Source organism: Mauremys mutica, chromosome 4 (genome assembly GCF_020497125.1).
Source record: "Mauremys mutica isolate MM-2020 ecotype Southern chromosome 4, ASM2049712v1, whole genome shotgun sequence".
Taxonomy (NCBI): Eukaryota; Metazoa; Chordata; order Testudines; family Geoemydidae; genus Mauremys; species Mauremys mutica.
The window spans coordinates 148671863-148686213 of record NC_059075.1 but is presented as its reverse complement, the minus strand read 5'-3'; the positions used below and the strand labels follow the sequence as shown (position 1 = coordinate 148686213).

The following is a 14351-nucleotide window of genomic DNA, read 5'->3' as shown; positions in this document are numbered from 1 at the left end:
CTGTGATTCTGTGCTCCAGGCTAGGGCTGCAGGGGCTGAGCCAGACTTTCTCTGCAATTACTGCTCTGGGCTGCTGCCTCCTTGGGCCCCAGAACTGAGAGCAGGGTGACTGTCTCTCCAGTGTTCCCAGTACCCCTGCTGCTGGTGCCCCACCACAGGGGCTTGGGCACTGGCTTAGGCCATAGGAGACCCAGGTTCGTGTGCCTGCTCAGCAATGCACTTCCTATATGACCTTGGCCAAATCACTTAACCTATCTCTGCCTCAGTTCCCACAGGCACAATGGGGATAAGGGCACTGGGCTGTGAGGATAAATACTGGGTGGGAAGTGCTTTGAGATCTCCTGATGAAAAGTGCTATATAAGACAGGCATGAGTATCGTGAAGCAACCTGACTTGGGATGCAGAGGCTGGAGGAATGGGGGGAACACCTGGGAGAGAGTTGCAGGAGCCAGAGGGTGGGGGGGATGATAGTGGGGGGGGGACACAGGAACTGCGGGGGGTCAGCAGAGGGGGGGAAGGGAAGATGAGCTGGGAGAGGGTTAGGTTCTGGGAAGGTGTATGGGCACCGATGTGGGGGAGGATAGTAGCACAGTGGGAAGGGGGCAAGGATTATAGGTGTAAGGATAGGGGTAGGGTGAGGGGCCTGTAACCACCTCACAAACCTTTGCCCTTTCTCAAAGCTCTGACATACCCCTAAAAGGTGATTGCATGTTTCTTCTGCCTTACAGGGCACACAGAGTCTGTCTTTGTGTCTCTTCATCTGAAAAGGATTTTAGTTTGAGCCAGAATGTGAATACTCTAAACAAAAGCATTTCCTGCGTATGTCCTGTCCAGTCCCGAAGTATGTCATAATCCTCAGTGCTAGAGCACAGTTCAGCTAATCAGCTTCCTCTTTTTCCATTAGTGCAATTTTTTTTGCCATTTCCCTTTACATTTTTCTGTACTAGGCTTTGGAATTCCTACTTCCTCAAGGGCATTTCCGTGTTAATCCTTCCATTTCTCACAGCGTTTTTAGCTGCTTTGTTAGCCATTTTGTTCCCTGTTATCCCAATAAGCACTGGAATCCAAGCTAATGCTGCTTGTATCCCCATCTATAGTTACTCTGTTGTCGGAAATCTAATTTTGTTGCTTAAATCACTTCTACATATTGAGACACCCTTTTTTTATTCCCATAACGCCTGAGATTGAATCCAAAAATATGACTGCTGCTGCTGCTGGGCGTACATCCCAGATCCAGTTGAATGCTAGCATTATTGCTACTAGTTCAGCTGTCACTACATAATCAGATGTTCTTTTGGATGCACTAATTCCCAGTGTTGATATACAATACGTCATCCCTACTCTTCCTGTTTTTTTCTTTTTCGGACCCACCTGTATATGTGTAAGCAGGGTCTGCTGAATTCTTCCCTGACAGCTTACCTGGGAGAGGGAGAGACTTCAAGAGCAAACTGTATTTACATGAGCACACCTACTCTGCTTAGATAGCCAGCAGATAGAGCAGTGTGTTGCTCAAAATGATAAACTTTGGCTGGTGTTGGGTTACAAATCATCTTAGTAGTGAATGCAGGAGTAGTGAAATGCTGTTACCAATGTGGGCATTATTGTGAATAAAGGGGAGCAGAACTGTACTTAACATGTCCCAAATGAGGGGGATCACCCTCAGCTGAAAGGACCTCGTCAAGCCAGGGGCTCAAATGCCAGCGCCCCATCAAAGTAAGAGGGGTGGGGATAGATGTCCCAGCCAGGAGATGTGGAACTTCCCCCAAAGGTCCTTCCTGGACTGGTTTTACTTGTTTCCCTCCGCTCTTCAAAGAAAGAGCTAAATAGGGTTTATTAGGAGCCTCTCTAGATCTGCACTGACCAAGGACAGCAACTGTGAGTGGGGTGCAGAGAAGGGACAGGCACATTAAAGGGACTTTTTGGTTGCTGGACTTAAGAACCTGAGGGGGAAAGGGCGCTGCCCAACTTATTTGAGGATGGGTCTTTTACTCATGGTTTATGAACCCTGTTTGCAGTGTCTTCCCAAATTAATGCCAAGTCACTCCCCTCCTTTTATTAAAAGTTTCTTTTCTACACTCAGACTCTGTGCTTGCGAGAGTGGAAGTATTGCCTCTCAGAGGCACCCGGGGGTGGTGTATAATTTTCCTAGGTTACTGGGTGGGAGCTCAATCTGATTCTAAGTTGTAGCAATGGAAAAGAACCCCTAGATGTTGAACCTGGCCCTGGCTGTTGCTGGCTCCACCTGGCAGAATGGTTACAATACATTTGACAAAACTGACTCCACTCCTCATCTATAGACTGGTACACTTCATTTTCAATACCTACTCTCTCTTTTTTTTACCCTCAACTTTATAAAATAAGTCTAAATCCACATTTGGGCATGCGACTTTCCATCCCTAACTAATTTTCCCATGACTAAAAGTTTTGACTTCATTCAGGTTTTCCTTGTCTTTCAACTCCTGCATGGGGAGTTCTAACATCCTGTGTTTGTAACAGGGCACGATTTGCCACCATGGTGCCTCCTACTGGCCATCCTAGGAATTAGCTCTCAGTCCCTCCAGTCCACCTTCAGCTAGTGGTGTCATGCCTGCTATTACTGCTGTCTCCACTCTTTGGACCCACGTTGCTCCCCGAACTGCAGCATCCTCTTCTAGGTATGGTCCTCCAGCTGTGCCCCCACCCCAGTATCTCCCTTCTTCTGTGGGACCAGCAGTCCTTAGTCCCACCACTTGCCTCAATGGCCAGCTGCCGTCCAAGGTTCAGCCCCTCGCCTCAGGTGCAAACTGCAGTCTGGATACAGGCAATTCTCCTCATTGGCAAGTGGGGTGCAAAGGGGGGGGAACCCAGGCCTGCCCGCTACTCTGGGTCCTGACCCTGGGACCCTATAGCCAGCAGCCACCTACTGCCCTCTCCAATCTACTGCCTGTTTTCCCTGGGCCTCTTCCCCCGCAGCCCTAGCATCCTCTCAGCCCTGGTAGCAAGACCCCAGTCTGGCAGTGGTCAGTCAGCAGCTCACCCTCATGCTCTGCTGCTCCTGCCCAGCACTGCTCTGCTCTGCTCTGCTCTATCCATAGCACTTCTTCAGGCACCCAGTGCTCCACCCTTGCCTTCCAGAGAGAGACTGCCCCCTGGTCTGCTGAACAGTCCTTTATATATGGCCCTCACCAGCCCTGATTGGCTGCTCCGGCAAGCCTTCCCCCTATTGGTGGGCTCAATAAGCCTTTTCCTGATTAGTGGGTTCTGCACAGCCTCCCTGGTGCTGCTTTTAACCCCTTCTTCTCCCGTGTGGGGCAACCATCCCGTCACAGTGCTATATAGTTCACCTATCAGATTCCCAACAAGCCTCGTATTTTGCTTGGCACTTTCATCATTGCAGTTCCCATTAACTTTGGCCCAGAAAGTTAGGACCAGTCGTTTCATTTGTAGCGTAGCTGGCATTTCACTAGAAGCGATCTGTAGTGCGCACAGGTGTTGTAATAAATGCACTGCTCGCAATTCATAGTGCCTGGGCTTGTATTAAATCTAATTTTTTAAGTTCTGATTTTGACGCTGACCCAAACGTTTGGCAGCCAAGTCAGTAACTGGTCTGATTAAAGCCCTGTAGGCCACAAGCAGTGTTTTCTTATCTCCTCTCCCTCAAGAGAGAGATTAATCCGTCCTGCCCACTGATCTTTAACATAGGTTTTATGACCTTTCTAAAGTAATTTAGTATCAAATATTAACACTAAGAATTTGAACCTTGTAACTATATCTGTTTGTTGTACATACAGATACAGTTTACATTCCTTTGCAACTTTTCTTTCTGTAAAGACCAGTTCTTTGGTTTTAGCAACAGAGAATGCAAAGCCCCACCTTATTTCCCCAGTCAGAGGGCTCTCCTAACACATTGATTCTCTCTTCTGCCACCTCAGTATTCCTGCTCCTAATGCACAGAGCACAATCATCTGTGAATAGCATGACACCTGCCCCAGCACTTATTTGTTCTGGGAGATCGTTTGCAGTATCATAGTATTAAATAAGGTTGGGCTGATAACACGTCCCTTTGGTGTTCCATTTTGAATATTGTACATCAGGGGAGGGCAAACTTTTTGGCCTGAGGGCCACATTGGGGGTGAGGAAATTGCATGCAGGGGCAAGAATGTAGGGCTCAGGGCAGGGGGTTGGGGTGCAGGAGGGTTTCAGGGTGCAGCAGGAGGGCTCAGGGCAGGGGTTGGGGTGCAGGAGGGAGTGTGGGGTGCAGCAGGAGGTTGGGGTGCAGCATAGAGCTCAGGGCAGGGGGTTGGGGTGCAGGAGGGGTTCAGGGTGCAGCAGGGGGGCTCAGGGCAGGGGTTGGGGTGCAGGAGGGAGTGTGGGGTGCAGCAGGTGGTTGGGGTGCAGCATGGCGCTCAGGGCAGGGGGTTGGGGTGCAGGAGGGTTTCAGAGTGCGGGCTCTGGCCCGGCGCTGCTTACCTGGAGTGGCTCCGGGGAGGCAGCAGCATGCAGCGGGGCCAGGGCAGGCTCCCTGCCTGCCTGCCCTGGCCCCAGCCCCGCGCCGCTCCAGGAAGTGGCTGGCACCATGTCCCTGTGGCCCCTGAGGGATGGGGGGGCAGAGGGCTCCGTGCATTGCCCTTCCCTGTGGATACCTCCCCTGAAGCTCCCATTGGCTGCATTTCCCCATTCCCGGTGGTGGGAGCAAAGCGTGAATCTCCCCCAGCTGCCCCTCTCCCTAGGAGTTGAAGGGACATGGAGCCAGGTAGGAAGCCTTCGATCCCCCCCGCCCCCCAGCACCAACGGGGGTCTCGGGCCACCCCCCAAGCACCCACAGCAGCCCTGGACTGTTCCCCCCATCGGAGCACCTGTGGCTCCATGGCCCAAGTTTTAGTTAGGGATATATAGTAAAAGTCATGGACAGGTCTCGGGCAGTGAATTTTTGTTTACTGCCTGTGACCTGTCCATGACTAAAACGTAGCCTTACTTATAACACATTGAGGGAGGGAGAGATCTATATGGCTTGGTTCGCAATCTCTGAAACCCTAGTGTTACTCTCTCAGGTAGAGTTCCTCCCTTCAGTGTGACCAGTACAATTGCTGGGGGCTTCCGTCTTCTCATTTGCTAATTAGTCACTTACTAGCTAACACTTTATCTTCTCCTTTAGCATGAACTCTTGGGGGCAGTGCCCATTGTTCACTGTTAGTACGGTACCCAGCCCAGTGGGGCCTTGCTGTGCCCAACCAACAGTACAGAGCCTGGTTGCGCCCTCAGGACGGCCTAAGGGCAATGTGATGTTCTGCTCTCAAGTCCACTAACTAGGAAGGAAGCTGCGGTTCAGCAAGAAAAAGTGGAACCGAAACCAGCCACCAAAGTTAACCTTCCGTGAAATAGACATGATGACACTGGAATTGTAACTGAGTGACATTGTGCTGCTCACATGTTGTTAACTAAGGGCTTGTCTATGCTGGACTAAGGGGAGTGAATTGCAGAGTGCACCAAAGATTTGTGCTCCAATTGCCTCCCCGCCCCATGTGGACGCTGCTGGTGCAAACTAAATGTAACTAGTCCTGTTTGAATGTAGTTCTAGTTTGCTCCAGCAGTGGCCACACAGGGCAGTTACAGCACAACACTTAGGTGCACTCTGCAATTCGCACCATAGGCCACCCTGCCCCACAGTGTCGCTACCGATGCAATCAGGGTCCCGTTCCATAAAGGCTGGTTGTGCTTTTAGAATTTGTTCGGTGCCTTAATGTCACATTCATCCTCACTGAGCAGGGAAGCAAGCTCACACTTAGGGTGATACTTCGCACACTCACTCGCAAACATTAGTCTGAAGTGGCCTCTTGCAAGCGGTTTTGTTTTTCCCCTCACACCCACACAGACTGACTTGGTATATGTGTGTAAGCGGGGGGATGGTCCTGCTATTGTGGGGAACTTTCCTGGCTTCTGCGCTACCCCGGTGAAGTGGGGTAGTGGAAGGATCTGAGTCCTCGCTAGTATTTGCGGTAGAAGGCCCCCTTCTTTGATCCAGCAGCTCAGCTTCCTTTAATGAGGAAACTCAGGCCCTAGCTGTTAGGGTTCTGAACGAAACACTGGAATATAAACTGTGGCGTAGCCACGGCAGTGACAGCTGCCTGCGTCTGCAGAGAGTCTGAGCCCATCGCTCCGCGAGGGCTGAAAAGTGTCCGTTCATCTCAGAGGGGGGGGGGGGCAGGGGTCTGTCGATTGTGAAATCTAACGGTGCCAATTTAAACACTGAGTAAAATTTTGCTGCTAATCTTCTTAGCCCCAAAGTCCAGGGCCTGCGCTGATCCCGATATCCCAGAGCAGCACCCAGCTCTCTGACTGTCTCCATCTTATTCAGCCCTGTGTCTGTCCGGGGATGCGGTTCTGGGGCCGGAGCCACTAGATGGCTCTGGCTCTGGGAGGCAAAGCTCATGTTTCTCTCTCTCTCAATCTCTTCAGCACTTCCTGGTTGTGCAGCTCCTGTCCTCGTCCCAGTCCCCATTGTGCCTCCCCTTCTCCCTCCACACGGCACTGCGCCCTGGGGCTATGGGGGCCCGGGAGCCGGGTCTGAGCATCCCCTGGTGCCAGGCAGAGCGCATCAGCCAGCAGGTGCGGGGAAGCAGGACTCCTGGGTTCTGTCCCTGGCTCTGGCAGGGGAGGGGGCGCTGGTAGGTTAGAGTTGGGGGTAGCAGCTGGGGGTCAGTGCTTGCCTTGGGCAGCACCTCATAGTGGTTGTGCCTCTCTCCCCTCTAGGGAGGTTTATCTAGGGGTGCTCAGTGACTGGGAGAAACATGCCCAGCTGGTGTGTGGACTCGTTCCCAGGAGCCTGTGCAGACCCCACTCCTTGCTGTACGTGAGCCCTAAACAACAGGTCATCCCTGAAGCTGGGAGGAGCTTTTCCTGTTTGCTGCCTAGTCACTAGAGCTGGCTGCAATTTAGGGGGCTGTTTTTCATGGAAATTTTGGAAAGAAAAGAAATAGTTTTTGTGTGGTCCCCCACACACAAAATAATTCAAGAGGAGATTTTTTCCTCAGAACTTTAAGTAGTTGACCAATTTCAGCTCCTGGAGAAAATCTCCCGCTTGCCCTGCTCTTCCTCACAGGGGCAGGATTCCTGATTCCCATGGAAGCACCCTGCGTCCTGGATCGCCAGGGCTCTGAGGACACGGATGGGCCACAAGGCGTCCATAGAGGTGAGAGAGCTCAGAGAGCATCTCTGAGCCATGTAAATATCCCAGTGGGGCTGGAGTGAGCTCCCCCCACCACAGCCCCCCTTCTGTCCCATCCTGGTTAATTCAATAATGTGCCATAGATCTTGGTTTCCAAATGACAGGTTTTCTCCTAGCTTCTTAATGGTTTTTGTGTGTGTGTGTGGGGCGGGGGGGAATCAGCAAGGCTCTTGAAATGCATTGGTTTTTGCGAAGTATCAGGCAATGTCCTCTTTCAAAAAGTCCACTGCCCACAGCCAAAATTGTCTGGGAAGCGGGTTGTGAGGCCCCAGAGAATTTTATGTGTTTGAAGCACCCAGGTTTTCAGTGGATGAAAGAAGTAGCTAGTGATCGTGATGGTCCAAGAATTTTGAAGTGACGAAAACTTCTTCAGGCTGGAAGCCGCGAAAGGAACATTTTTGTAGTGGAACTAGTTTTTCATTGTAATAGCCGCATTACGCCCACCTGGCCGTGGCCTGCATGGATTGCACTGACCTTGACTCATTTCTGACAGCAGCTCTGGCCCTTTGCCTCCCATCCTTCTGCAAAGAGCAGAGAGCAAAGATTACACAGGAGGAGAGATTTCGCTCCTGCTCTGTTTAATCTCACTTGCAGCTCTAGTGGCAGGAAGTTGGTAATGAGGACAGAATCTGGCCCTTTCTATGTCATAATGTCTTAAAATTTCATAGATGTCCGAGACAGCAGAGCCCATCGTGCCCATCCACCTGCCTAACCCAGGCCAGGAATCGCTGTGCCTCCAGCCCAGTAACTCCTGGCTGAGCTAGAGCGGAGCTTTGAGAGATGCCCCATCTCCACGGACAGACTCCCAGTGATGGACAACCCACCTCCTCCCTAGGGGAGCTCTCCCAAAGGTTCATTCCCCTCCCAGATAAACACTGGCCCCTAATTCCCAGTCTCCATTTGTCTCCCTTCTGCTCCCAGCCAGTGGATCGTGCTCTGCCTTTGTATTTTAAAGATCCCAACCTATTACAGTTGTGCAGCGCCTGGCGCGACAAGTCCCTCATCTCAGTCTTTGTGTGTCTGTGCAGTGCCCTGCGCGACGGGGCCCCTGATCTCAGTCGCTGTGTGTCTGTGCAGCACCCGGAGTGACGGGGTCCTGACCTCAGTCATTGATCTCTCTCTCCCTCCCAGCATTTCCCTCTCCCAGCTGTTCATTGTCTCCCGTTTCCTTCCCATAGGTGCTGAGATGCTGCACAGGGACGAGGAGGGGAGTCCGTGGCAGGATGAAGCATTGTCAGGCGAGGCGTCTGAGGGCCAGCCCGGGGCCGAGGTTCAGCTGGATGGAGCACAGGATGCAGGGACCGCGGAGCGGAAGACATGCCCTGAGTGCGGGAAGAGGTTTGTCTGGAGCTCGCACCTTGTGCAGCACCGGCGCATGCACACCGGGGAGCGGCCGTTCCAGTGTGGTGAGTGCGGCAAGAGCTTCAGCCGCAGCTCCAACCTAGTGAAGCACCAGGGCACCCACACCGGCGAACGCCCCTACCGCTGCCCAGACTGCGGCCGCGGTTTCACCGACTCCTCCAACCTGGCCGCTCACCTACGTGGCCATGCCGGCCACAAGCCCCACCGCTGCCCCCAGTGCGGGAAAGGCTTTGCCCGGCGCTCCCACATTGCCACGCACAGGCGCACCCACACCGGCGAGCGCCCCTTCCCCTGCCCCGACTGTGGCAAGGCCTTCGCCCAGCGCTCCGACCTGGTGGCCCACCGCCGCACCCACACCGGGGAGCGCCCCTACCAGTGCACTGTGTGCGGCAAGCGCTTTGGTATGAGCTCCACCCTGACGGTGCACTGGCGCACCCACACTGGTGAGAAACCCTACCGCTGCCACCAATGCGGCAAAGGCTTCACCCAGAACTCGGGCTTCCTCATCCACCAGCGGCTGCATGCCGGAGACAAGCCCTACAAGTGCGGACAGTGCGGCAAGGCCTTCAGCGTCAGCTCCGATCTCCTCGCCCACCGGAGGGGCCATGACGCTGGGGTTGCAGCCCACAAGTGCCCTGACTGCGGAGCTGGCTTCGGTGCCAGCGCCGAACTCCTGAACCACCAGAGCAGCGCCCACGGGGAGACGATGCCACACCGGTGCGCAGCTTGCGGGAAAGCCTTCCGGTGCCGCGCTGCCCTCGGCAGGCACCAGAGGACTCACAGCCAGCAGAGATCGCACAGCTGCTGCCAGTGTGGGAAAAGCTTCCTGCACAGTTCGTCCCTCAGCGCCCACCTGAGGACCCACACCGAGGAGAAGCCTTTCAAATGCACCCAGTGCGGGAAGGACTTCCGCCAGAGTTCGGCTCTGATCAGACACCAGAGGACTCACACGGAATAGGGCCGGCCACGGCTAACCCTTGGGGGGCCGGGGCCGGCTTGGAGATCCAGAGGAGCAGAGGACAGGGGTCAGATTGGGGTGGCCGCTGGGAAGCTGGGGATGGGCTCTGGGGGAGGGACCTAGCACCTAGATGGAGAGTTTGGGGGTGGCGACTGGGACGGGAAGGAGCTGGGTGCGGGGGCAGGAGGGTCAAGTGAAGTAAAGTGTGGAGTCTGCTTGGCATCCTCGGAGAGTATCACACACGTCAGGGCAAAGCTTGCTAGTGGCACAAAAGTGGGTGGGGAATAACAGTGGGGGCAGAGCTGGCTCATGGATCTCGCCCCTATGCTCTGGGTCTACCTTTTCGCCATATTTGGGGTCAGGAGGGAATTTCCCTCCCGGGTCAGATTGGCAGAGATCCTGGGTGTTTTTCTCCTTCCTCTACAGCATGGGGCACGGGTCACTTGCAGGTTTGATCTAGAGTAAATGGTGGATTCTCTGGCTCGTGAAGTCTTTAAATCATAATTTGAGAACGTCAGTAACTCAGCCAGCGGTTGCGGGCCTGTTACGGGCGTGGATGGGGGACGTTCTGTGGCCTGCAACGTGGAGGAGGTCAGACTAGATGATCGTGATGGTCCCTTGTGGCCTTAAAGTCTATGAGGAATCGGGGTCAGTTGAGATAATTCAAACAAGGTGCTTTTTAATACAGCCAAATGCAAGGTCGTCTCTCTAGGACCCAGGAATGCAGGCCAGACCGGCAGAATGCGGCCTGTACCCTGGACGGCAGAGGCCCTGAGAAGGATGTAGGCATTCCACTCTGCAGTGCTGTGGTTACGAGGGTAACTTGTTCCTGGGCGGTGTGAGCAGGGAAATGCCGAGGCAGAGTGGAGAAGGCGTGTCACCGCTGTATGCCGCACTGGGGAGACGATTCCTGGATCCTGTGTCCAATCCTGGGGTCCGCACTTCCAAAGACAACCCATTTCCAGTGAAAGGAAATGCCCTTTGCCATGCCCTGTGGAACTCATGGCCACATGATCTTTCCGAGTCCAAGAACCGAACATGTCTCAGTGAAGGGACTGGGGGCAGATGGAAAGAGGGCGCTTCACACCTGCAGAGGAACCGCGCTTCAGCATCCAGGTGGGAAGCGAGAACATTCACAGTCACTAATCGCTCCTGGCCCCGCCTCGCTCAGACTGAGAGCAAACCAGCACCTCCTATAACTGCCCCCTGCAGGCCTCACGCCCCTCCCTCTGAACGGGCTGCTTCTGGGCACTGTCAGAGCTGGAACACCGGCTAGAGGGGCCCCTGGGCTGAGCCAGGGTTCATGTTGCCCCCACAGATTGTGAGCTCTTGGAAGCAGGCGCTTTCTCTTTGGTCTGTGTTCGTCTGGCACCCAGCACAATGGGCACCTGGCCTGGAGGCCCCATCATAACTCAAATAAACAATAACAACCCAGCCTGGCAGTGGTGGGGGCACTGAATGAAGCGCTGCAGCTATTGGGGATGGTAGAGTTTTGGAGGAGCTGTCTGTCTGTCTTGGGGGCAGGGAATGCGATATGGGGGCCTTTCCCCTGGTGCTTCCTCCACTCACTGGACTGAGACCAGCTTTTGTGGCTGCAGAATCCAGTTTATTCAGACACAATGGCTGCCCCAAACATACAGCCCTCACACCGTCTGTTTGCGCAGTCAGATTGGCGCTTCTGTCTTGCCTAGAACCCTATGGCCAATGGAGTGCGCGCGTGCGCATACACAGGTGCACACACACCCAGTGCTGCTAGGAACAAGGGCCCAACTGGGGGTGCTGCAAACCCACCTGCACACAAAACCCCTACGCCAGTGGTCCCCAGATGAAGGACCGTGGCGGCGGTGGAGCACCCGCCGAAATGCTGCTGAATTTCTGCGGCATTTCGGCAGCGATGCCTCTCGATGATGTCACTTGACAGCAGCAAGCGGCGTCATCAAGAGGTGTCGCTGCCGAAATGCCGCAGAAATTTGGCAGCATTTCGGCAGGTGCTCCACCACCAGCCAGGAGGCGGGTGCATTTACATGCCCCCGCAGGTGCCATGGCTCCCGCAGGCACCGTGTTGGGGGCCCCTGCTGTAAGCCATACTCATGGCAGGAGTGAATTGTGGGAGTTCAGCCCTTGCCGCCCATCATGCCCCAGGAGGATGTGGCATGTTTTCCCACAGTGCCTAATGCACCCAGGAGCAACTCTGTTCTGGGAATCCTGCCAGGAGGTGGGGGGCTTGTTCCCCAGTAATTGCTGTGTGGGGATGGGCAGAGGGTACAGGTAGAAAGGGGCTATCACCGCAGTCATGATCACTGTCTTTTCACTTAGAGTGACCTCTTCACACACCTCAGTGCTCTCGAGTGGGATATCCCTATGGCATTCAAGCATCAGGAACAGGGGCTGTCTTACAATCCTCTGCACAGAATAGCATCTTGACAACGGCTTCACTGCTGTGATGCACTTTTAAGCTGTTTATATGCACAGTCCGAGGTGCGTCCCTGCTGCGGGGCCTGTGTACATTGCAGGTAACAGCGTGACCCCTCCCTACCACCTCAGAAGGCCCCTCCCATCAGTTTTGCAATTTGTACTTTTCCACAAAGAATAACACCAGCAGCAGATCCCCTGCATCAAAAGATCGCTCACAAGGAGAGCAGAACCCCCTTTATCCCATCGAGTTGGGACCAGGGCCAGATTGGTTAACCAAAACATCGGATAATCGGATGAATGGGAAAGTGCCAGGCTGCAGCGCCATCTAGGGACCATAGGAGAGATTGCCCACTTCTGGACCTGTGTGCGCTGGTTGTTGGGTTAATACGGAGAACCGGATACTGGAGGGTCAGATAAACAGGGTTCTACTGTATTGTGATCATCCCATTCTTTCCGAGCTGCCTGGCTTCTAGTGAGGCTGCGTCGCTATTCCAATCATGGATTTAGGGAAACCTAATTTAGGCTCCTCCCTGTGAAAGGGGAATGAAAAGTGAAGCGCTTCAGTAAGATCAACCTGACCAGAATGAAATGGTTCCATTTTTTGTTTCAAAAGGACATTTGGCTTCATAAGTGTATTTTGTTTTGGATGAGATTGTGCCTTTCCTGGTTTGTGGCCCACAAGCAGACAAGTTAGAGAAAATATAAAATACTCTTGCTGGACGTTCGCAAAGTCTCGCTAACTTGTTTCTTAGGAGCCAGAACAACAACACGTAAGAACCCAAAAATCAGAGGGAGAGAACGCAGGCTACTGCCTATAACAGAGAGGCACAACTCACTGGGGACCTGCTGACTGGCTGCTGCTACGCCCCGATTGTGTGGTGCCCTACTGAGCTCCCCAGCATGCAAGCACGCCCAGGAACCCTGCCCAACATTTAAAGTCACAGTATTCAATTTTAACACAACCACAAATGCACCAGAGCATCAACATTTTCTGTTTAACCAAGTCTCTCCATTTTTGGAACCCTTGTTTCTAAACATGCCATGCGGGATTTGAATCAAATTTCAGCGACTACTCATCATGTGGGTGGAATCACCATTACTGTGTATTCTGGGTAGTTATGTTGTTGGCTTCTTTAGGAAATTTGGGGAAACAGGAACACTGGGAAAGCCTCCCCCCCCCAAAATCACACACACACATCACACATTTGCTGCCCGAGCAGTAGCCTTGTGACATCAGAGATAACCCACCACTCAGCACTTCCTCCCTCCGCTTCATTTTCATACTTGGGGAGAATGACTAGCACCCTGGCTGCCATGGCAACAGCTACCTTTGACAGCTGATTGCCCCCTTGTTACCAGAACATCATCACAGACAGGAAGTTTGTAATGAAACAGGGCCAGAGCTGGATAACTGGGACAGCCCCTGCTGTGCTCAGTGGGGTTTGTGCTGCGGTACGGCGCTGTGTTCCTTCGCAAAGGGCAGGTGTTTGCTACTGTCCTCAGTAAGGCCTAGGTGAAAACAAGATGAAAAATTCCAGCTCTTTTTCTTGGATATTGTTTCTCTGCTTCTTGCACATTCAGGGTTACAGCTGAGAACTTTCACTGACCCTGAAGTTGCATAAAATGAGTTTTGTTTTAATGCAGTTTAATTTAATGACTTTCAATACTCTGATCAGCAGAGCACTGATTGGTGAAACGGGGATTTTCTCCAAGATAACAATGGCAATAAAATATAGACTGAACCAACGCATGAGTAAGAACTTCGTTGTTTAAACAGCTTGTAGAGATGCGGACTCACCTCCACGGCACCTCCTGCTGGTGACTTCTGGGAATTAGCTCATTCCAGCTCCGGAGCGCCCTCTGCAGGCCGGTGATCCGCCTGTTCCCTGGCCCCCATGCCCCTCCCTGGACCCGGTGCCCCTTTAGCTGGGGTGCTGCCCCCTGGCAGTAACCCCTCAGTCTCAGGATCTCCCCTCCTTGGGGAACCTCCAACCTACTAGTCCCACCTCGCATCAGTATATGGCTACTGCCAGTCATCATCTAGCCCTGGGGCAGGCTGCAGGATCAGCCACTCATCACTGGCAAGAAGGGTCTGGACCTGCTGCCTTGGCCTACCCCTGGGCTGCCCTCTGCAACCCCCAGGACCTGTTGGCCTTGTGCTAGGCCGCAGCCTGGGGCTTTCCAGGCGGGAGCTCCCCAGCGTGTCTCCAGCCCTGCTCCACTCAGGTACCCTATCTCTAGCTCCCTGCAGCCAGGCCCTTCTCCCTCTACAAACAGAGACTGATCCTTCCAGCTTCCCTGGCCTTCTTATAAGGCCCTGTCGCTCAGTTTGGGGGCGTGGCCCCAGCTGCAGCCACTTCCCCCAATCAGCCAGGATTTTACCTTGCCCAGCCCCAGCCCTCTGCAGGGCTT

General features: G+C 53.6%; 1 protein-coding gene across 1 annotated transcript; it reads left to right on the top strand.

Moving 5' to 3' along the window:
• Positions 1-6457: 6457 nt before the first annotated feature.
• On the top strand, positions 6458-9586 carry LOC123368338 (zinc finger and SCAN domain-containing protein 2-like). Its single transcript, XM_045013085.1, has 3 exons — positions 6458-6585; positions 7079-7168; positions 8383-9586. The coding sequence occupies exons 2-3, from the start codon at positions 7099-7101 to the stop codon at positions 9522-9524; spliced, it is 1212 nt and encodes a 403-aa protein (XP_044869020.1). The 5' UTR covers positions 6458-6585; positions 7079-7098; the 3' UTR covers positions 9525-9586.
• Positions 9587-14351: the final 4765 nt, after the last annotated feature.